This window comes from Cricetulus griseus, chromosome 3 (assembly GCF_003668045.3).
Source record: "Cricetulus griseus strain 17A/GY chromosome 3, alternate assembly CriGri-PICRH-1.0, whole genome shotgun sequence".
Taxonomy (NCBI): Eukaryota; Metazoa; Chordata; class Mammalia; order Rodentia; family Cricetidae; genus Cricetulus; species Cricetulus griseus.
Genome location: NC_048596.1, coordinates 220,110,613 through 220,135,676, shown reverse-complemented (window position 1 = coordinate 220,135,676; position 25,064 = coordinate 220,110,613). Strand labels below are relative to the sequence as shown.

The 25,064-nt window shown below is 37.8% G+C and overlaps 1 protein-coding gene across 2 annotated transcripts in view; it reads right to left on the bottom strand.

The window, feature by feature from the left end:
* The window catches only part of Itga8 (integrin subunit alpha 8), a 181,221-nt gene that overhangs the window by 139,417 nt on the left and 16,740 nt on the right, over positions 1-25,064 (bottom strand). Inside the window, exons 3-8 of one of the 2 annotated variants that reach the window (XM_027405229.2) lie at positions 13,011-13,111; positions 10,672-10,795; positions 5,506-5,567; positions 3,947-3,992; positions 1,462-1,587; positions 479-523 (exon numbers count right to left, since the gene is read on the bottom strand). In XM_027405229.2, the coding sequence (XP_027261030.1) occupies positions 479-523; positions 1,462-1,587; positions 3,947-3,992; positions 5,506-5,567; positions 10,672-10,795; positions 13,011-13,111 (504 nt within the window). The remainder of the gene's footprint in view (positions 1-478; positions 524-1,461; positions 1,588-3,946; positions 3,993-5,505; positions 5,568-10,671; positions 10,796-13,010; positions 13,112-25,064) is intronic. The other variant, XM_035441486.1, reaches the window with a different exon arrangement.

Below are 25,064 nucleotides of genomic sequence, written 5' to 3'. Positions count from 1 at the left end.
AACAGGGATTTTACTATTCTCTGTCATTATTACTCTCTTATTTGGGAATGGTCATGTCTAAAAGAGAAAGGGAAACAACATTAGCATGTTGGGTTGGAGTCAAGTGGAGAAGGACACCTGTGATACATGCTGTTATACATTAGAGAAGAAAGAGATCTTGATTTATCACTCAGGTCTATTGTGCTATTGTCTAAGTCACTCAACCATCTGTACAGTTTTCATTCATAACCTTGGGTATCTGCCCTCAATTTTAGTTGCTTAATTAGAATGAATTCTTATGATATTCTTTGAAATGAAATACTGTGCCAATGTGTATACATTTTCTATAAAATGTTACCACCCACATAGATATATACATTCTATTTATATAAATTTTTGTGTACCAAAGAAAATAAATCACATTTACAATAAGACTTCTTATATCGCTTAGCATTCCTTCATGCTTTTAAGATAACTTAAGTGTAACAATGTCTCTCACCTTGCTGAGAGTCCCCAGTGAATTCTCCAGCTGCAACTGAATAGCCTATATTAAAGAAAAGAAACAAACAAATTTCATTTGACAAGAAATGAGTTATTTTTAGAAAATCATAAAAGTGCTATCATGGTACTATTTTATTCCAGAACATCTACAAACGTCTAACAAATTAAGGGTTTACTAAGTGGGAAAAATAATCACAGCAATATGAACATTCTCAGACCAATTCCCAGCTATAAAGAAGATCTGCCACACTGATCTCAAATAAATACACAAACAATAAAAAGTCAGATTCTTAGATGAGTCTTCAGAGCATGGTTCCTAACCCTTTAAGTGGGAATGGCAGCTGCTGTGTTCTGATAGCTTCAAACTCATCACCATCAAGCACAATTCCAATGAGACAGCCTTTGTGTTCAGGTTTTGCCGTTGATCATTATCTGAACTACTTCTTAATTCCTTTCATGATTGTGGCCCACAAATGTTATTGAGCTCAAAAGCAAGGCTCCAATACATCGAAAAAACAAAACCATGATTTATTTTTTCAATGTATAAAGCAATCAAAATTGGTTGGACACCAAACGTGAGTAACAGTAATATTAAAAGGATATCATGTGGTTTGTACATGACACAATTTGAGAACAGTCTTGCATCTAGAAAGATTCATTTTGATTTTGTTGAAACTGGAAAGGCCTGCTATCATGTTGTCCCATAGCATGAGCAGAAGTCCTGCTAATACAAATGTCTTCTACCAGTAATCTTTCAGAAGAGAATGTTAAAGAGCATTCAAATTATGTACAGTTTATATTATATCTGGAAAAACAAACAAGTTGTGGTGAAAAAGAAAATGTAAAGATCTACTCAGAATAATAAGAAAGAAAGCTTTTAAAAGATGTCAGTCAGGCAACATCAGATAAGTCAGGACCAAGTATTTCATGTACATTTAATTTGCTTGCCTTTTGAGAAAATATCTGGAGCAATGGTCTTACCAAGGTAGCTGTCATCGTAGGAAGCTGGAGCCACATCGGTCTGCTTTTCTCCGGCCAGTTTTCTTAGAATATCCTTGAATGAGTAGTTTGCAATGATATCTGCTATACTGACAGTGATCACCTGACCTGTGTTTGAACAAATTAATACACCAACTGAATGGATGCAAGGGGACGGGTAGGGAACCACACCACACACTCCTGAGCATCCTTCCCTACCTCCCCCAAGAACTGACAGAGGTTAGTTAAAACTGACTGGGTAGAACTTTCCAATCTAGAAGGAGGCCAGAGATAAATGGCAGTGTTTTATCCACTCTTCCTGTACTTTTACTGTATAACCACTCTCTGCCTTCAAATGATAAAAGTATGAAGGAACAAGGACACTTGCAAGTGAAATTTACATTTAAATTTGTATTCTAGAGTTGAGTAAGGAGTTCATTTCATAGACTGCCTATCTAGCATGCAGGAAGACCTGGTTCAGCATCAGTTCAATATAAAACAGAGCAGGGAGATGCATGTCTCTAATCCCAGCACTTTGGAAGTAGAGGCAGAAGGATCAGAAGATCAAGATTATCCTGAGCTACACAGTGGTTTGTGCTCAGGCAGAGCTACATGAGGCCTTGTCTCAAAAACAAACAACAACAAAACAAAACAATACTGTTCAAGCAAAGAGGAAATTTAACATTAACCAGTCATATATAAATGTCTTGTTCTCAAAGAACTGGATGCTGTTCTGCAAGGTCACATAGTTTGCTAGTGGCTATACAACTAAAGTCTCCTTTTCATTCCAATAAGGAATTTTGTTTTCATGCAAAGAATATATGTGGAACTCACTTACTTGACAGATTGTAAAGATCTCAGCTAAGTTAAAGGGAGGAGCTAATAAATCTTTAAGCCATTTACATTTATTGTAAAACTATATGGAGAAAACATTAAATTATGATAGTAGGAAGAAGCTGTGTCCAATGAGATCTAAAATTTCACACACCAAAAAAGAAATTCATGGGCACCAACATTGATAAGAATGTTGGCTCATTTCTCCCAAAGTCACTTTTAGAACTCTTGAAATATGATTGTATTGGAACACATAAATGTCTAAAACACATCATCATATGGAAAAGTCTATGCATTCAAATGTTCAATGTGCACATCTAAGGCAAAAATGTCATCTCATGCTATTTGAGACAAGGTGGGAAAAATGCTTTTGAAAACATGGTACTTGACTTCTAATTTCAAGTTACATTATTCTTTAAGAATTCTCAGTCTTTGGGGTTTTGAAGTCCAAGAAAAGACTAAAATCCTGTCAAATCAGGTTGTAAATATTTCTAAGTAATAGAAATGAATGACTGCTTTGATATCAAGACAATGAAATTTACACAAGAACTTATGAGGAAGGTAGAGGTGGCAGTTCTCTCTGACTTTCAGCTCAAAGTGTTCCCCTTCCTTTCTCCCTCATCCTGACAATTTCTTGTTTTTGTTAGCTAGGTCTACCAACATCTTAACATCTATAGAATTATTTTTTTTCGGTTTTATGAGACAGGGTTTCTCTGTATTGCTTTGGAGCCTGTCTTGGAACTCATTCTGTAGACTAGGCTGGCCTTGAACTCACAGAGATCTGCCTGTCTCTGCTTCCCAAGTGTTGGGATTAAAGGTGTGCACTACCACTGCCTGGCTCATCTGTAGGATTTTAAATTCTGTATCTCAGATGAGTTTTTCTGTATGCTTACAAGACTACTAATTCATGTGAGATATTTTTCCACTTTAAATGAAGGGATCAATTAACCAATTAATTAACCAATATTAGAAGAAAATTATTTATGTACATCAAAATAATTTTCAGTTTACATCTGTCTCTGACATAGGATGTATTTTTTAAACTTGCAAAATAATTTTAAGACAATGAAATACTATTTGATGTTTGTGATTTTTTATGTCAATAAAGTTTAATAGTAATGCCATTTACAAATTAGTCATAAATACAACTTTCTAGCCTAATTTTTTGTGTGTATGTGTATGCGTGTGTGTGTGTGTGTGTGTGTGTGTGTGTGTGTGTGTGTGTGTGTGTGTGTGTGTGTGTGTGTGTGGGGACTATATATATTCATGTGTGCATGTACACCCCATGCATGCAGACTGGATTAGGATTTCAAGTGACCTGCTAGATGTTCAATGAGAGATCCTGACTCTAGGCCAGTCAGTGAGTGCTAGCCTAGCTCCAACAAGCCTTCTGTCTGTCTTTTTAGTCCAGTGTCTCCAGCATCTAAAACAAAGCCTGGCATAACCTCAGTAAATTCTTGGTAGAGCAATGAGTGGTAGACTGGATAACACTTTAGAAACATCGTTTGCACAACAAAGTGCATATTGCAAGAATGCTTCAATCAAGAAAGTGTGAGCAGGGGTTTATCGTGCCACTAGGAAAGGCCAACAGTTGCTGCTTCTGCTTTCCTGTGTTAGTAACGACACACATGCTTTTCCTCTGATACAAACATACCTTGCCAATAAAAGCTTCCAGGTCCTCCCACTATAAGGTCTCCATTCTGCAAAACAGAAGCATCCAGGGAACATGTGGACAAGAAGCCAAGTATTTTAAAGGGTGCTGAGTCACTGCTAACAAGCAGGGCTCCAACAGTTTGTTCATCGTAAAACCATGCTTTCTTAAAGACTTTGAACCTCACTTCCCTCATACCTAAGCCCTGGGGGTTGTTTTCTTCTCTCTCCTTTTTTTTTTTTGCTTTTAATTATTTAGTGTGTTATGTTAAATAATTTTAATTTGACTCAGGCATGTTGACCTTGCTCCCTTGAGAACACATAAATTTGAGAGAGGTGGCTGTCACAGTCGTAACTGAGCAAGGCCTGTACATGAAGTTTGCAGCTTAATGGGCATAGTCCTTTGAAAATCTTGGTGACAAAAACCCAAAAACTTAATCTCAATTGTTTTCAAGGCAACAATAATGTCTACTTTAAAAATATATCTATAGCAAGATGGCTTTAGGGTAAAGCCACTTGTCATCAATTCTGACAATCTTAATTTGATTTTTTTTCGAGACAGGGTTTCTCTGTATTGCTTTGGAGGTTGTCCTGGAACTCACTCTGTAGACCAGGCTGGCCTCGAACTTACAGAGATCTGGCTGCCTCTGCCTCCCAAGTGCTGGGATTAAAGGCGTACACCACCACCACCCAGCCAAAGGAAGTATTGTTAGAAGTGGGATTCCAACCCACATCTCCGGGGAAGACTGTGACCTGAGTGTAGCATCTTAGAATGCTCAGCCATCCTGGCATGTTTAATTTGATTCTTGAAACTCACATGGTAGAAGGACAGAACTGAGTCCCCAGATTTGTCTTCTGAGCTCCCGCACACTCTAAAAGATACTTTTCTCCAATAAGTAAATAAATAAATGTAAAATAGTTTTTTTTTAAATCTGCAAACCCACCTCTTTTCAAAAGAGAAATCAGATTAGCAAATGTGAGCAGCCCTATTCTCTAGCTTCAGTCTGTAACTTGTAGTGGAAAAATATCAAAGCAAGCAATCATAGAAAAATGCAATGTGCCAATAGTAAAACAGAGCATATGTTTATGGAATTTCCCTGTGCTAATTTTCAAAGCATAGAATCTTTTCCCCTTCATATGTTTATCAAATGCTCTCTGCTTTTTTATGGATGTATAAATTTTAATATGAATATTAAATCAAAGCAGCCAATTACAGCTAAGTGATAAAGTGACCGATTTATAGATTCTTGTGATCTTTTGAGAAATAAGTTTTTGAGATTTGCATTCAAAATGATGAATGCTGGGAGTGGGAAGGATGAGTCCCTTCCTCCTGGATGTCTTTCCATACTATTACCATAGATATATTTAAATAGAAATAAAGACTGAATAGGGGGGAACAAAAAAATACTCATGGAGAAGCTGCCAGACATGATATGCTCCCAAAGCTTCTCTGGCTATTATTGTTTGAGGGGTGGGTATGGGGATGAAAAACAGAAAATAAAATAGTAGCGGCAGTGATGAGAAAACTCATCATATCAGATACTGAGAGACCAAAAGATTTACCTTATAGAAGTCCAGACTAAAGCCTGCTTGGCAGTACCCTTGGCCTTCAGGATCAGCATTGCCTGGAATCATCAGAACACATAACCACTATAAGGTCATCATTTCTGAGAAATATTTTAATAAGCAATGCAGATTATTTTTGTTTTCCTCATATACCACTGAATCAAAGAAATTAAATTGCATTTTATTTTTAAAATGTATTTCAGGTGATATTAAGTGTGTTTCCATCTATTTTGTGATCCTGAATATGATATTTATGCAGCATGGTGATCAATTTGAGGGGGTTATGATATTAGGTCTATTGAGCACGGGACACACAAGCCATGCTCCAGCTGGGAAACATATCAAAGTGTGGGTTTATGTTGAGGTGTACACTCATGTTACTTCCAAAATAAAACCTCCATCTTCTGATTGTGTCCCAAAATGTCCATGTGGCAGTAATGTCTCCTTTGCCCATTCCTGATGTATCTGCCATTTCTACAGTGACAACTTGTGACTATCACCTGAGTTCATGCTTCCTTCAGAGAAACTGGTAAAGATTTCCTTTTCATTCTTCATGTACAGACAGGCCTCGAACTCTCTATGTAACTGAAAATGAGAGTGCACTTCTGAACCTCCTGCCACTACCTCCCGAGTGCTGGAATTACAGGTGTCAACTACTCCAGCCAATTGATGCAGTGCTAGGACCAAACCATGACTGCTACTCGAGTACTATACCAACTCAGTTACATCTCCAAGTCTTATTTTCATTTTATGGTCTTTAATAGGAACACGATTTTAAATTATTATATTGTGATTGTATTTCTGATTCTAGTAATCTTACAGGGGCATTGCAATGCTAATATTCTCAGAAGAGAAACCCTTCAATGGTGGGTTGTTTGTATTCTCTCTACTAACTAAAGACCCAGTGGGATCATTTTTTAAAATTATAGGCTTTTTTTTTTTTTTTTTTTTTTTTGGTTTTTCGAGACAGGGTTTCTCTGTGTAGCTTTGGAGCCTATCCTGGCACTCGCTCTGGAGACCAGGCTGGCCTCGAACTCACAGAGATCCTCCTGCCTCTGCCTCCTAAGTGCTGGGATTAAAGGCATGTGCCACCAACGCCTGACAAAAAACTATAGGCTTTTTAATGAGTATATAGACTCCAAGGATATTGTTATTGAACTCTGTAGGACATTAAGATCACAAATTTACTCCCTATAATCTGTACTTTGAAAGAGACCCTGTATCTTCTATCACACTTGAATTATAGTCAAACTGTAGTTAAGTAGAGGGTAACCTCAGTTATTATGTAGTTAGATAAGAGCATGCTAATGATTACACATTTCTAACTGAGGATATCATTCAAGCAATACTACAGTGTGAGGGGAGTGAACATCTCTATAGGAAATTCTAATAGGCTGGGCATGCCCCTGTTCCAGAATATCTCTAAAATGCACCTGGTCCTTCTGACTTTCTAGAACATTATCCATTTTCTTTCTTCCAACTAGAACATAGTTCTCTTTTCTCCTACCAGTTCTGTGCAGACATTCCTTTTGTCCTATTTGTTTGTTTGTTGAGACAGAGTCTCATGCAGCCCAGGCTGCCCTGGAGCCTACCATGTAGCAGAGAATGGCCTTGAACTCCCAATCTTCCGGCCTCTACCTCCTAGTCTTGGAATTACAGGCACGTATCACTACAAGTAATCTTACTCCCTTGTGCTTAAAATACTTTGTTACCTGATACAAATCACTGATACCTTTCACAAAATTCATTCTCTCCTTTACAACTGAATATTAAGTTTGATGGTTATGAATTTTATAAAGTCCCCCAAAATCCCATCTATATAACCTCAATTTATGAGGTTCTGATTTTCTATAAGTCCAATGGTATAAAATTTCTACCCATCCAGAAATATACATGAATATATGATGTAGTCTATGTAAACCCATGTAGATGGTATTGATTATATTTAAGGAATGATTTATAAACACAAAAGCCTTCTTTTAAATCTACTTTTGAAATTGGTTCTTTACTTTTAATATTGTAAATCATTCGGAAGGGAAGAAACCTGGCAATTCTTTACTTTAACGGAACACTGACATTTTTTTTTAAATCTCCAACTGAAAATAAATCATTGAGAAAATAATCAACTTCCAGTGTTTGTTTGAGTGGCAATTAGAGAAAAGTATGTGTTCTTTGCTCAGCAAGTCTATTTCCCTTTTCTCATTGAATTATAATTTATGAGACCCAAAGGAGTCTTTTTTCCTGGAGCCTCAAGGTGTCTCTAAGCATTTTGTCCCAGTATAAACTCAGAAACCCAGGGACATGTGCTGTTCATGTTCTTTCTCTGCTAACGGTGAACTGCTGTGGTGAAACTGAAGGTCTATGAGACCCGCCCTCACCTGAATTATGAACGGTCATGAGAGCAGAAGGCATGCTATTCAGATAAATGAGCAGGCTGCCGCCCACACTGCTCATGGTGCCCCCTGGATCTGTGCTGTAGGAGTAATGTAAGACACTTCTTTCAGTTCTCTTTTGAAAAGGATATTGCTGATATTCCCTCTCTGTGATATTGGCCATATGCTCATGAACAAGCTGGCTTTGTGTTAGTGGACTGTGAGCTTCTCAGTCATGACAGGAAGCCAGCTCCTCGAGTGATTTGAAGGGGAGGAAGTGTAAGTATATGAAAAGTGTTGGTGTTCCCTAGAGCCAAATAATGCCGAATACGCTACTCCACAGTTCCACCTAAGCTCCATTTCATATTGGCTCCCATATTTCTACCTGGGAAAAACGGAGAATAAAGAAACAGGCATGATTATGTGCCCAGAGAGCTCAAAATTCTTGGATACTATAATGGATAGTTTTAGAAGATAGTCCAAGCTCATGCTGTAACAGGCACCACACAAGTTGAGATTCTGTGGGCGACGACATAGCCCAGGCTCTCAGGTCACAAGGACATGAAGTATAAGGACAGAATGAAACATAGTGACAAGTTTCACAAGTGAACTTCATGATAGCCAGATTCTGTCAAGAGGGCCAATGGGTGTGTGAAGGATGCCATGGTTTTCGGCTGTGAGGAAACACCTCCAGCGAACCCTGAGGAATAGGATACACACAGATGTTAGCATTGATGAGAAGTCAAGCATTGGATCTCTTTAGTGAAATAATACTGGCCTCTTATCTGTTGTAGATTATGGCCACTTCCCAGCTGTTACTAATGTTGATACTTCCTCCTTTCCCATTCCCAAAGTCCTCTGCTGGAAAACCTTTCCTAGTACCCTTTCTGAAGAGTCTCCGTCCTTCCTGTTCCTCCAGACTCAGGTCCCTCACCTTTTCCATTGATTTATAGACCTGATTATTTATTTAACATTTTCCTACTTGATATTGTATTATGTTTGTTTATTTTGGTTTTGCCCTCTCTTTCCTACTTGAATGCCCATTCTTTGGACACTATTGGTTTGTTTTCTCTACTTCTTGGACACACTGACTCCCTACATACAGAATAGTTGGTGCCAATGTGTTCAGTAAACAAGTGTTAAATGAATAATTGAGTCGCATTCTCGACAAAAAACTTTCACTTTAAGACAATGCATTCAATGTCAGACCATTAATCCAGCTCACACCTAGGAACCATACTCTGTTTCCTGCCAAAACCCTCACAAAAAACTCTTGGGTTTAAAAAATTCACATTTGGTTTGGAGATATAAACTCCAGTGACTTCTTTATTAACTCTTTATTCTGATATTTGCTTACTGTCTTACCCAAGTTGATCTTGAATCAAAATAAGAAAAAGTATGCAAAGAGGAAAATTTTATTTGTAGTTCTTTAGGACAATCTCTAATAACTTCAGACTGATTCTTTGAAAAATTAGTATTCTAAAATAAGTCACTCTAATATTCTTTGTAGTGACATTTTCCTCTCTACAGTAATTCCCAGTAATTAGAAGAATAATAATAGGAAGTTCCTTTTTTGCTTTTCCAAATTTCACAATGATTTACCAAAAACTTAGAAAAATAGAGAAGTATACAAGAGAATTCCAAGCAGATAATTGGTAACCAAACTATCAGTCATGACTTCCCAGAGTAATTCAACATCAGCGCCCCCACGGCTGCACTCAGATGTTTGCTTTAAAGGATACATCTCACTGGTGTTGTGGTGTGTGCTTGTTTACAGCACTTGGGAGGCTGAGACAGGAGAATATGCAATTTGAGGTCAGCCTGGTCTACATAGCTAGTTACAAGCCAACATAAGAGACAGAAAGGGTACTGTCCTGGGAGAACCCTAGGACAGCTAAATGAGATTTGAACTCTAAGTGGACAGAGTCTTTTGAGACTTAAGGGGAGTCAACATTTTAAGCAGAAAGTATAGTATGCAGATAGAAAGTACACAGCTGCCAAACAAAGCAACAACCATTAGAAACAAATGGTTTCTATGCAATGCTGCAGCCAGAAATGATTCCAGTCCTATCATCCTAACTGATACTATTTCCATAAACAAGTAGGGTGGCAAGTCAGCACCTTATGGGACACAGAGTGGGGATTTTCAACAGAAATTGCCAACTAAGGGCCACAATTATTCTACCAAAGACTATCTAAAGTTGACTTTTAGATACAGAAGAGCCGGCAACACAGTTCACATGTGGGTGTGTATTACCAAGGCTGATGACCGGAGTTCTAGCCCTAAGACGCACATAGTGGAGAGAACCAACCTTTTATTGTCCGACTTCTATACATAGAATGGCTCCCATAGGCTCATATATTTGAATGTTTTGTATCCAGTTGGTGGAACTGTTTTGGAAGGATTAGGAAGTGTGGCCTTATTGGAGGAGTTATACCACTGGAAGCAGGCTTTGATGTTTCAAACCAAAGCATTCCCAGTTAGACCTCTCATTCTCTCTGCCTCCTACTTGAGGTTCAGTTGTTATCTCTTAGCTACTATTCCAACACCATTTCTTCATGCATGCTGATGGTCATGGACTCATCCTCTCTGACACTGTAAGTCCCAATAAACTCTTTTCTTCTATAAGTTGGTCATGGAGTCTTATCACAGCCATATAAAGCTAATTAAGACATAAATAAATGTAGAATAGAACAATAGAATTCTGAGACTTGGATATCATCTATCACAGCTCTCAGGCTTGGGGACTTTTAAGCTAAATGTTACTTTCAAGACATAAAAACAACTTACTGTTGCGGCAAGGAGAGTGCTCAGCATAAGCGCTGAAATTCTGAATTGCTACGTAGCATGTGCCAACAGGGTCCTTTGCTGGGTTAGGTTTAAGAGTTCTCCAGTGATACAAAGGGGCACAGGCCTGTGGATACCAAAGGCAAAAAATACAGCTTTGAAGTAGGTTTCTTAGACAATACTTTGATTTGAATTGCTAACTAATGTAACAAAAAGTTTTAGGTAATTATGTTAGATTGTTAAGTGAAATAATTGGCCTCCAGATAATTTTTAATATTAATTCATTGAAAACATTTTAAATCTATACATAGAGGGATGATCCTATCCCATGATAGAATTTTAATTAAATAAAAAGTAAACTGATGAAAGAAAATTATTTCCTAAAAGCCAAAAACTCACATTTTCTATTCATTCCTTAAAAAAAATTGGGCCTCTGTAACAGCAAATAACATTCAAACAGTGAATGAATTAACACTATGTCCTGAAATAACTCACCACTTCCTTTGTCTGGTTGTTAATTTTTAAAAATGGCTTCCAAATCAGCAGATTCATGCAGGTTTATACATCTGTTTTGTGGTCTGTCTAGTTTATCACTGAAGTTGCATCTTATGAATTTTTAGTGTCTGCTATGTAGGCACAGCTCAGATGTAACAGTTTTTATTCATGGAGAAACTGAAGGTCAAAGAGTGTTGCAGATCAGCAAGAGCTCAAATAGCACACACAATATGTGCACATTTCTAAGGTATTGTGACCACTGGGGAGTAACCCAAAACTGTGGTTTTGTTTGCTTTGGAGAAATGTATTCTGATAAACTCCAGTGGCCACAGATAACCTTCACAAGGGAGATGAACTATGCTAGTCATTCCATAAATACATATTCAATTCTAAAATGGCAAAAATCCTTCAGGTTGTAAATAAAACATTCCATGATTACTGCCAGGTAAAATATAGAGCAGAAACTTTGAGAAGAATGTATACTATGCAAACATTTACTCACACATTAAAGTCTTGCTTAGAATTTATTTAACTGCTAGCCACACTAAACATGGAGATTTGCATGTGAAATATCCTTAATAAATAAATATGTGCTGGATGAAATTAAATCCATGCCCTCTAGATAGAAGTTGAAACATGGTTGTATATCAGGTTATTATGAATTAGTTCCTACATCTTTGATTTTATGGTATGTAATTTGTCATATCAGATACTTATTTGATGACTTACATGTTCTTATTTTAGGACTCTTGTGAAATAAAAACCATACTTGTTAAACTATGCCTTGTGATGCCATTTCAAGGAATACATTAGAGTGAAATGAGAGAACAGCCTTCAAATTAACTTGCTTAATATTAGGAGTTTACCAGCAAAAGTTAATTTAAACAATAATAAGAAAAGTGTGCTCCATTCATGGCATGATCTGGTTTCATCTTCTTTTAATTAATCTGTTATATAAACTTTAGTATGAAACATCTTGCAAATGGAATAAACATTACACACCAAAATTAACCAGATCCAAAGTCTATACATCTCAGTGAACAGCTAGAGTAGCCATTTGGGAGATGTGCCAATTCACATTGGGTTTTACACTTTTGACTATTAAATGTATTTTTAGGCACTTGTCTACCACCAAAAATGAAAAATATGTGGCAGAATTAGAACTAGAAAAACAAATATATTTATACCCTCTTTCATGACCTGTGTCCAACAACAGCATTGAGTCCTTTCATACAAAAATCCCCAAACCTTCTAGATATATTAAAAATTCATTTCTCAGTAGTTTAGACACACATACCTCTTTACAACAATAAGAGAATAATATCAAAGTCATAGCATTTTTGAACTGAGAGATCCCAACCCAAAGGTGGGATTGTTTAATGAAAGTTACTAATGAAACATTGGTTAGCAGGTGGTTTTTAAAGGTCTTAATATTAAGAAAAACTTTCCTTCTGGTCTAAAAAAAATATGCCACAATAGATGAACATTTAAACAACCCTAGAGTCATTTCCATAGACCTATTTTTCTATGGTTCAATTTAAATTGATCTTGAACAATAAGATGTTTACCCAATCAGTTTGTAGCTTTAAGTTTTCCATCTTCCCTAGTTATTTTAAAGTGTATACAAATATCTGGAATTTTAGGAAAAGGCTCTTCATTTCTTACAACTTTGAGCAAAGTTTTAAAAAATGGCTTCTTTAATTTTATTCATTAATTGTCTGGTCTTATACACTATTATTCTTTAAACATCCCGTAGGCCTACCAGCACATCCCTCTAGAAAAGTGTTTGCATAAGTTGCACATTAAATCGTGTGATGCAAACAGTTCCCCAAACCATTCATACTCACCACGACTTTTCCTTTGTGAGCTCTCACTGTTGCTCCAAACCATTGATTTGATTTAAACTCTATAGGTTCTTTGGTTCCATTAACTCTTATTTTCCTGTTGTCTGACAAGAATGATGAATGATAAATAGTTTATCAAGTATGGCAGCCAATGAAAATTACAGCAATAAATTTATACATTACATTTTTTTCTCACTCTTTCTCAACTTGTCTAAAAGGTTGGAAGAGGGGCAAATATTTCCAAGGGGGAGAATTATCCTGATATCAAAGTCAAAGACCCTAGAAGAAAAGAAACCCATGCAATCATTTTATATGTGTAGACACATCATTGCCAATGTTCAGCAATGTATCATGTTCAAAAGTCTCAATATTAGGGATGGCAGGAAGAACATGACAGAAGCCATATATCGCAAGTTAATACCATACTCTATGGAGTAAAGTTAAAAGCTTACATCTGGGATCAGAAAGAAGAAAGGATACCCACTCCTTTAGTTTATTTATGTATATGTGTGTGTGCCAGCTTGTCTGTGTGTACACGTGTGAACAGTACCCACAGAGGCTGGAGGAGGGCATCAGAGTCCGTGGAACTGGAGTTATAGGCAGTTGTGAGCTTCCCCAAGTGGGTGCTGTAAACTGAACCTGGGCCCTCTGAAAAAGGAGAAAATGCTCTTAACTGCTGAGCCATCTGCAAAGACCCCACCTTGTCCACATATATTCAAACAAAATATTAGAAATGTATAGCATTATAAGACAAGAAAAGAAAGGACATCTATATCAGAAAGGAAGAAAAATAATTCTCTATGCAGATAATATGGTCTTATATGTGGAAAACACTAAATTGCTCTAGAAGAAAAATAGAAATAAAGTTTTGAGCCAGGCAGTGGTGGGACACAACTTTAATCCCAGCATTCAGGAGGCAGAAGCAGAAAGATCACTATAAGTTAAAGGCCAGCCTTGTCTACAAAGCAAATTCCAGTACAGCAAGGACTGTTACACAGAGAAATTCTGTCTTGAAATTTTTTTAAAAAATTGATAAAACTGAAGGATACAAAATTGTCAAAGAAAAATGAAGCAGCCTGGGGATATAGCTAAATGAAAAGTGCTTGTTCTAAATATGTAAAACCCTGGGTTATATTATAGCAACACACACACACCTACACACACACACAAAATGAAAGAAATCAGAACTGACTATGGTGGCACAAACTTAAAAATCCAATTCTGGGGGAACCTAAAGCAAGAGAATTTGAGGCAACCTATGCTACATAGAACTTTCAAAACCAGCTTGGGCTGTATAGGGAGACTCTTGACATCTACAAAAACACCAGTACCATCATTATAACTAAGAAAGAACTATCTGTGAATGAACTAAAGAAAACAATAAAACACAATAACATCAAAATTTATGTAATAACTTTGCAGTAAAAGTAAAATATTAGTGTGTCAAAACCATATAATATTGAAAACAAAACTGATGATGACAAAAATCAGTGGAAAAGATAGCCCTTGCTGGAAAAATTTTTAATGTTAAAGTGAACATGATACTCAACATTATTACAGACTTGATGTAATCCCTATGAAAACTTTAATGAGGTTCTTCACAGAAAGAAAATTTCATAATGAATAACGAAGATCCCTACAAAGCCCAAGTAATCATAAAAAACTAAACAAACCTAGAGACATTGCTATACTTAATTTTAAAATATGATACACTGAATAATCATAGAAATCAAAATACCATCACACTGGCATTTACAACAGGCACAAGGAGCAATAGAACAGGATAGAGAGTGAATAGATGAACTCACACATTTTCACTTTATCTAGCTGACCTTCAACAAGGGTATTAAGAACATACAACAGAATAGATAGCTACTAAATAAATGGTTGAAACAACTAGATATATGCAGAAGAAAGAAATTAGTCCCCTATCTCATACAAACCCACATATAAAACCCACTCAAAATGTCTTACAACTATAAACTACTAGGAAGAATTAGAGGAAAAAAATTATGGCACTGATCTCAGCAAAGATTTTTTTGACATGACTCCAACAGCACAAGCAATAAAGCAAAAATATGCAATAGAATTTTATCAAAGTACAGTGAAGAGACCATCTATGGTATTGAAGAAAATATTTGCAATAAGTAAATATCTTAACTATATAAGAAATTCAAACAAATCAATAGCAAGCCAGTAATAATGCCAATTAAAAATGGAACAAAGATTTCTCAAAAGATATAAAAATGACAAACATGTATATGAAAATGTGTTCAGTATATAGTCATCATGGAAATAAGAATTCATACCACAGTGAAATATCAATTTACCTAAGGGAGAAAAAAGGTATTACTAAAAAGACTAAAGCAAATTCTTGTGAGAATGTAAGAAAAGAAACCTTTATATCAGGTAGGTATGGATATACACTGGTCCCCCAGCCATGGAAAATAATATGCAAGTTCTCTTAAAAGCTAAAAATAGAACTACAACATGATCCAGAAGCCCCCTCCTAATGTCTATACCCCCAAAAGGTGTATGTTGATGAGCTACTCCAGGTTCATGATGGCATAACTCACAATAGCCAAGATATGAAGTCCTCTTTAGTGTGCACCATAAGATGAATGAATAAGAAATGTGGTGCAAAAACACAGTAGATTATTTGACCTGATAAAAGAAGAAAATGCTATTATTTGAAAGCACATTATGTTAGTCAGACACACACACACACACACACACACAGAGAGAGAGAGAGAGAGAGAGAGAGACAGAGAGAGAGAGAGAGAGAGAGAGAGAGTGAATGAGCACAACTGTGGGTAGAATATAAAGAAATCAAAGTTACAGAAGTACATGATGTTTGTTAGAGGGTACTGAGGAGGCATGGTTAAAAGGTGTGACAAGTTGTTGCTAGGAGGCATGCTGAAGATTTGTCATATGGTATGTCGCCAATGATTTTTTCTTAATGATTTATTATATATTGGCGATTCTAAAAGAATTGGGTTTGAATGTTCTTATCCATAGAAAAACGTTAATAATGTTAGGTCATTGTTGATTGAATGAGAAATGTCCCTCCTAGGCTTATGTATTTGAACACTTGGTTCCAAGATGGTGGCAATGTTTGGGTAGGTTATAGGACACCAAGAAGTACATTTCTTCTTGGTAGAGAAGGAAGGTCACTGGAGGAAGGCTTTGAGGATTAATAGCTACAGCCTACTCCCAGTCCTGCCCCACCCTTGTATCCTATGGGTAGATGAAAAACAGTCAATTAATTTACTGTTCTTGCTCTTATACAGACCCCCATCATGATAGGTTCTGCTCTTCTGGAAGAATGAGACAAAACAAACTGTCTTTCCAAAGTTGTTTCTGGTCGCAGTGTTTTATCACAGTGACATACAAGTAACTAACACATTGGTAGGTACATTAAGTAGTTTGATTTAGATTTTCTATAATATATATATATATATATATATATATATAGTGTCACATTATGTACTATATATACATGTTCTCTCTCATATATATAAATATATTTAATATATATATATATATTTAAATATATTTGAAAACTAATTGTAACACACTCTGGGAATATCTCTTTAAGTCTAAGCTACAAGACAGTTTTAAGGCTGGGAATATGGCTCAGTTGTAGAGTGCTTGCTTAGTGTACATCAGATCAAGGTTTGATTCCCATCTCTTAAAAAAATAGCTTGCATGAGTGTGGCTTTCACTATACACATACAACATGAAAATATGTGCAACATACCTCACAACTTAGGAAGCTTTCTCTTACATTTCATATTGCAGAAATAACTCTGCCTTCCACATAACGTGGGCTCTGAGCATCTTGGATGTACATGTCAGTTATTCCTAATAGGACACCAGATCATTGTTACTTCTTTGAAGAACACTAAATCTTTTTCAATAGTAAAGCATGAAAGAACCTTCCTGTGGGGCTAGAGGGATCGCTCAGTCATTAAGAATGCTTTGCTACCCCTCCAGAGGACAAGAAGCCAATTCCCAGCATCCACTTGGGCCACTCACAACCAACTACCTATGACATCAGTCTCAGGGGATCCAGTATCGTCTTCTGGATTCCTTGGACACCCATGCACACAGGTGGTACACACTCATGTGGAAACACACATATATCGCATACTAAAAATAAATCTTAAAAACAAACACCCTTCTCTCTGGCCAGATGAGCACTAAGTGTCTCAGCATGCATCAGAAACCATCATGGAGGGATGCTCAGGGCTTGGCTTTTAACTTAATAGCACATGTCCATACTACCACAGTCTTCCATTTCCTTTTTAGATTTCAGCCTGACAGAGGCTAGATAAGGAGAAAGTCAGTCCAAGTGTAACGCACTTCAGGTACTAATCAAAAGCAGCAATCATTCCTTTCACCCTTGGTTCATGGTCAACTGACTTGCCATGTGAGTTCATCTGCCCCATTCCAAGGTGCTCTATAGTAATAGCTAAGGAATTCCTAAGGACATTTGTCCTAAACCATCTTACCTGCATGTGTTTTCTCTCATGCAGATTTTTATTTTTCTTCCTTGCCTCTCAAATAAATACATTACAAAATGAAGTTTTAACTCCTATTAGGTAAGGCCAAAATAAACACCTAATTAAGACTTCAGCTGAGTTTACTTTTGACTACGGACATTTTTAAAAGAATAATGTATTCAATCTGAATCTAAAATTTACATTGTAACATGCTAGTAGAAAATCATGAATTTCCTTTTCAAAAATCCTAGCTTTGATGTTTCTGGAGTATTTTTAAAAGTCGAGTTCTGGAAAATTTCACCCAAATGCACACAACTGGCAAATAATTACAGCATGTTGCAGCATAAGGCCTGAAATGGAATTCCCAAACACTGCCATTTATGTCTAGGCAGCATGGGTGACCAAAAACTCAAAGTCAAGGAATCTTGCCTCCACTAACTGAGTGATTTTGGGGATTTGTTCAACCTTTGGGAGTTCTCTATCCTTCTGTTTGCAGCTGATCTGCCACTTTGCAGCTGATCAAAAGTCACCAAGATCATAAGCAGGAGTTGGCATGAAAGGTATTTATGAATTGACAGTCAAACTAAGCAGAATCTTCTAACAATCTGACCAAATGTCCATAATTCTTTAAAAACATCTTATTAGAAACTCAGAAAGTCAACCTACATCTAAGAATTGGAAAGGAACTCACAGAAACACAACATAGTCGGCTGTTATTAGTGATTTATGGGACTCAGGAATAAAATATGTGACACCTCACAAGATTGCCAATGTGGCTTTGATTAAGCATGGGGAGAAAGTACTGGAGTGGCTTTGAAATTTCAAACATAGTGAAAAGTCAGGAAAAGGAGACAGGCAACTCAAACATTCATAGTTAAAAGAGATCCCCAAAGGACTTAACAGAATCAGGCTTCTGTGAGGAGGGAAGAAAATTATAAGGAAAATAATTCCAGTTCCAAGCCTGGCTTTGTTTTGTGGGACTGAACGGTGTGAGTCTGTCTGGGTGGTTCCTGAGTATTTTTTTACTACTACAGGTTGAGCTGAATGATAACTTTACTAAGAGAGTAAACTATGGTTATTTGGGGAAACAAGCTTTTTGTAGTCAAAGAATACCAATGAATGAGTTTTGTTGATTCCATCTCCAACCCAAGCAGCATAATAGAGACAATTCCTACTGCATCAGTCTCAGTTTCTCCTGATCTGTTCTGATGTGAGTGTGTTATTCTTTCACTGATCCTGAACATCTACAAGTCATCTTTTAGAAATTCTGTTTGGGTCCACAAACTGATGGCTAGGCCCTGTTGCAGAAGGCAACACCCATATAACTCATTGAACATGGAAAGATTGAGCTTGTGCATGCATAGAACCCTCCCCCCATGTTCTAGTGTCTGTGACACGGAAAGGTACTCTGCAGGCTACCAAAAGAGAAAAGTAAACACCAACCCAACCACGAAACCTTTGATGTATAATCTGTCCTGGGACGATGGCAGCACAAACCTTGTGTGAGTAAACAACTGAGGTCTGAAGCCCACTCCATGAGATGGAACCCATACCTGACACTGCCTGGGTGACCAAGAACCAGAGTCTAGATAGCCTAGAGACCTAGGGTAAAACCAAATACTACTGGTCTTTTAAAAACAGGAACAATAAAATGACTCCCTAGGATATTCTGCAGCTCATAGATTGGTGCCTTAATTAGCCATCATCAGAGAGGCTTCCTACTGCAGCAGATATGGAGGCCCACATATGCCAAATGCGAGAGAGAGAGAGAGAGAGAGAGAGAGAGAGAGAGAGAGAGAGAGAGAGAGAGACTTGGAACACACAGCTCTAAATGAGATATTTGCATCAAAATCTGCCCCCAGAGCTCAGGGAACCCTGCAGAAGAGGAGGCAGAAGGAGTTGGGGAGACAGAGGATGGAGGACACCAGAACAAGAATCTCTAAGTCAACTGAGCAAAGACCATATGGACTCAAAGAGACTGAGGCAGGAGTCACAGGGTCTACATGGATGTGCACGGGTTCTGTGCATATACACTACAGCTTTTAGTTTAGTACTTTTATGAGGTGTCTAAACCTATAAATGAATGGGTGTCTTCTGTTAGGCCTTTTATTTTCTGTTGGCTAGTCTTATTATATTTTATTTTGTTAAAAAAAATTCTGCTTGGGGCTGGTGATATGGCTCAGTGGGAAAGGTGCCTGAGTTTTTACACTCAAGTCCTGGAATCAGCATAGTAGTAGGACAAGAGAACTTAGAACTGTCGTCTTCCACTCATGAGCCCACATGTGCACATCATCTACATACACAATAACAACACATTTCGAAATAGTTAGACCAACAAAAACAAAAATTCTGTTTCATAGGAGAAAAACGAATTTGATCAACAAATAATCTAATGGACTGAGCAGACAGCTCTTAAAAGGCAAAATAAAGATGGCCAAAGAGCATTTGAAAACAAATTCTCCATCTTTAACCATGAGAAAAAAAATCAAATTAAACTGCGCTGAGATTTCATGTCACAACTAGCCAGATGGCTGTCATCAGGAACACAGATGACAAATGCTGTCAAGAATGCAGGGGAAATGAAGATCACATACATTCCTGGTGGGGATGTAAAATGGTGCAGACACTGTGGAAATCAGCTGCCTTGCGATCCCGTGATACCACTCCTGGTGAGAATTTCTCAAAATAAAATGTAAAGAGAAAGCTGAGAATAGAATTCACTGATAGAGCTTTTACCTAGCTTACGTGAGGCTCTAGGGTCAACCTCCATTGCAAACTAAACACAAAACCCACCCATTGTAATTTCACAGAATTTCAGTTAAGTTACACGTTTGGTTGGTCCTGAAAGTGATCTCTCCTAATTTCTCATCTTCCTTTTCAGAACAAGATTCTTTCATGCCAGTTGGCACGACCCTGGGTATAATGCTATCTGCCACATACTGGTGCCCAATGAGCCTTCCATACATACATGGAAGATGGCTTTGATTTAATTGATCTGACCTTAAGTAAAAAATAGCCCCAGACAATAGCTCTTGCTACTCATCACCCTTTCCACCCTTCCAGTCTCTCCTTTTTATGGCAGGAACTGAAACCTGGAAAACACATTTCTAGGACTTCCTTATGAACAAGATTCAGGATGAACAAGAAGAGGGAAACGGGGAGCCTGTCACTTTCTGGCAGCGCCTGCACGCAGACTCATGGGATTCAGTGGTGGCAGATGTGATGTTTTGCCAGTCTATCCACTCCCAGCTGCTGTCCTGACCTCCATGTCTCTGGTGTGCTTTGGTCAGCTGAGATCAGGTTACATGATCCCCACACTTCTAGATTCCTTGATCCATGGAAGCTACTCTCTTTCCCAGGGCTTACAAGTCTCTCAGCTGATGTATTAACTTCTTCCCTAATCAACATAGGCAGAGTGGGCTCTATGTTCCTACCCAAATCCAAATCCAGCCCTGACTGTTGCACTAATGGCAAGGCAGAGCATTTAGGGGAGGCTTCATGTCCTTTGAAGCAGAAGAAAGGTACCTGGTTACCCCAGGTACCCAGAGTATTGTCCACTTCTCAAAATTGAAAGAGACCACTCCATCTTAGTAACTTTCTAACAGATTATAAATGACAGGTGAAACAAAGTCCAAAGACACGAAATACTTTGCAATTGACTATATTTAATTTAAAGTTTTCTGAGACTATTAAATAATGAAATTCTGTGTGATTTTTTAAGAGAAGCAACAATATAATTAAAATAAAGGAACTCCTAAATCAATTCACAGAAGGCAAAACTTCAATAGGAAAACCACTGTTGTTGGGAATATAAACTAATTCAGTTACTATGGAAATTGGAATAGGGGTTCCTTCAAAAACTGAACATACATTTATCATAGGACCAAGTTTGTACCACTCCTAGGTATTCACCCAAAGAACCACAGGCCAATGCATCACAAAGATACTTGTACATCCCTGGAGCATGATTCACAATAGCTAAGTTACAGAGCTAACCTAACTGTCCATCAACAGAAGAATTTTGGTAAAGATGTGCATATATACACGGTAGAATTTTTCTGTCAGAAAGGATAGCAAAGTGCAAAGATGATATAGCAAACACTTAAGTAAACACCAGGCAGAATTAACAATATCACAGATTTCTCACACTCATAAACATCACATTTCCTTTTCTACCCATCCCAATTTCCTCCCCTGTTGTGTCACCATCATGAATTGTGTGTGTGTGTGTGTGTGTGTGTGTGTGTGTGTGTGTGTGTGTGTGTGTTTAAAAATAATCCTGGCTCGAAGGAGATAGCTCAGTCAACAAAATGCTAGACAGGCAGGCAAAAAGAACTGAATTTGATCCTCCTCAGCCATGTAAAGGACAGGTGAGATGGCAAGCCCATATCATCCCAGCACTGAGGAGGTAGAAACAAGAGGATCCTTTGGCTAGCTAGTCTAGCCAATTGGTGAGCTTCAGGTTCAGTGAGAGAACCTGTCTCCAAAACTAAGGTGAAGATCAAGTAAAGAAGATAGCTGACATCTACCTCTGGCCTCTGGGCACTCATACACACATGCACATAGACACACAAATTATTTCATGAACAATATATATCTAGGTTCTGCATCTGCCAAGGACCAGACAATAAATGTTTTAGGCACTGAAACCCTCCACACTTCTTTGTTACAACTGCTCAGTCCTACACTCTGAGTGCAATCAAACCACAGACAGTACAGAGGAAAGCGAACTTGGCTGAATTTCTTGAAAATATTATGTAGGAGCACACAAATTGAAATTCCATATAATTTTAATGTGTAGTAGCATTCCTTTAAATTGTTAGCTGTTAGTTAAAACTTTGAAAACACTCATAGTTTACAGGCTGTGCAAAGAAACAATAAAGAAAAGATGGATCACAATCTAGTTATAGTTTGCCAACATTTGATAGACTATTTTTTAATTGATACGTGGCATTCTGTAATCTCTAGGTAGCTGAGTGTGTTGTTTTTTGCATTTAATAATTCTGTGAAAGACAGTCATAAACGGCTAGCTAGCTAGACACATGCACATGTATATAGAAACACATATAGGTACATGAGTGGACAGGCAAACAGATAAATCTAATTCATTCCTTTAAATTCTTACATAGTATTATATCCCACTAGATAACCACGTATGATTTAGGTATCTATCTCACATGTATACAAAACTTTTATATCTTTTTGTCTTGCTATTACTAAACATGTGGGCTCTAAGCATCCTTGTAAAATCCATTTCATCAATTAAAGTAACTGTAATTCCCAGGCCCACCAGCAGAGCAGGGGAGAGGGGCATTTGCTATTCAGAACAGTTGAGGTCTTCCTGGGAAAGGGCAACTAACTTTTTTTTTCATTTATGTTCCCCCAATATTAGTAATTTTGATCACCTTTTTATGTTTGTCGATCATTCATTCCCCCTGTTAAGTTTGCATATTGGCTTTACTGATTGGTAGTAATCAATCGTAAGTTTGGGATGTTGAGTCTTCTTTTATTTATGTACGTTGAAAATGCCTTCTCATTTTTTTGTCTTCCAACTTTATGAGGCTTATTATCCATGTAGAACTTATTCTTAGCAGGGTTTTGGTGGCTCAAGCCTTTAATCACAGCACTCAGGAGGCAGAGGCAGGCAGATCTCTATGAACTGGAGGCCATCCTGGTCTACAAAGCTACACAGAGAAACCCTATCTTGAAAAACCAAAAAGAAAAAGAAAAAGAAAAAGTACTTATTATTATAAACTGAGGTAGAGATATTGTACTTATTTCAACCTGAAAAGCCATGTGTCCCAACACCATCGTGTTAGTCACCTTTCTTCTCACTGTGAAAAAATACCTGAAAAAAGCTGCTAACAGAAGCGAACACTGATTTCAGTTCATGTGTCAGGAGCTCTCAGTCCATCAAGTAAAGAAGCCACATCAGCAGGAGGGCCTTAGTCCATGTCAGGGGGAACCTGACTTGGCTGGTCACATCCTATCAACCAGGAAGCAGACAGATCTAAGGCGGGGCTATGCTTTCAAGGTTCCTCTCCCCTGCAGCAGCCCACCTCTGCCAGCCAGGTCTCATCTCCTGAAACATTTACCACCTCCTATAGCTGTGATTCCTGGGAACCAAGTGTCCAGTCACATGAGTCTGTGGGATGCATTTCATATTCAAACCATAACAACCATTTATTGAAAAATTCAATCTTTTTGCTCAGTGATGTTTATTTTACCTATGGGTAGGAATTAAACACTCCTTACCTAGTCCAGGGGGCAACGTAGAGGCCCTGATGCCTCACATTCCCTCAGTTTGTGATTTTTGCTAAGAAAAAAACACACTGATGGTTTACCCTGCCTTTAGGACTCTCCTATTGCTGTTGCTCTTCCTGTTTTCTGGGATGTCCTTCCCATTGTGCTTCCCATGGCTGACTCCTCTTCATCAGTCAGGCAGAAGTTAAAACATACACCTCCCCAAGACACGCATTTCCTAAGTCACCTGACTCTTCGTGTCTCTCTTGTCCTTTGCAACAATTTTTCCCCCCTCACAGCATTGACCACTGTCTGAGATGATGGTATGTTAGTCTTCACATGTATTGACTCTCCTTTGACCACATACATTAATTCCATGCACAAAGGCTATCTTGTTCTCCTCCATAGATTCCACTTCTTGAATAATTCATGGCACCCTGTAAGCCATCCATAAATGCTTATTGAATGAATGGTCCAGTTCCCATGCATTCATTCAGAAGTGTTCCCAGGATAAATTATTCAGTACATTTTCACTTTTGTTGAAAAAGTGTGTCTCAGTCAGGGGTGGGATTGACCCTTTACATTTCCTTTTAATGTATTTCTATAATATGGGGATGAGGACAAACCTGAAGATACCCTGAAGAGACATGTAGCCAACCTGACAAATATAGATGGCTCTCAGCAAACAGCAATGTGTTCGGGTTGCTCTGTTTTCTGAGCTGTGAATGAGCTCCCTTAAATTGATATTTGGCAGTCAGATCCTAGTGGGTTGCAAAGCCCACCAGCTTTAGGTCTTTTTATTTGGGGGAATATGTGTTTCAGAGCAAGAGTGCGGTGTAGAATGCAGCACACAAATGAACAACAGCAGATTTCTCTAATCTGTTTAGTGGGATGAGAATTGAAATGAGGATAGATCACCAGGGGTAAGGGAAGGAAAAGCTGAAACTGCACAGGTGGGACCAAACATTTCACCAGATGGGACAATTTTGGGAAACTATTTATAAAACTCTTGATTTCATCTTGGACAAACAGTCAGTTTGGCTCTAGCCCCCAGTCATCACTTCCAAGTCTATCACCCAGGGACTTTCTTCAAGCTGTTTCGGGAGCTGTCCAGACAGTTTTGATCAAGAAAGGGTGGAAAAGAAATCTTTAAACATTTAAATCTTGATCATCATCAAATGTGTGCTGTAAAAGTTGCATTTAAGTTTGAGCTATGCATGTGAGAATGAAGAATACTCATATAAAGCTCAAGACAAAATGATGGTGTCAGGTAATCCCTTTCCTAAAAGAAACAAACCCAAGAAAAGAG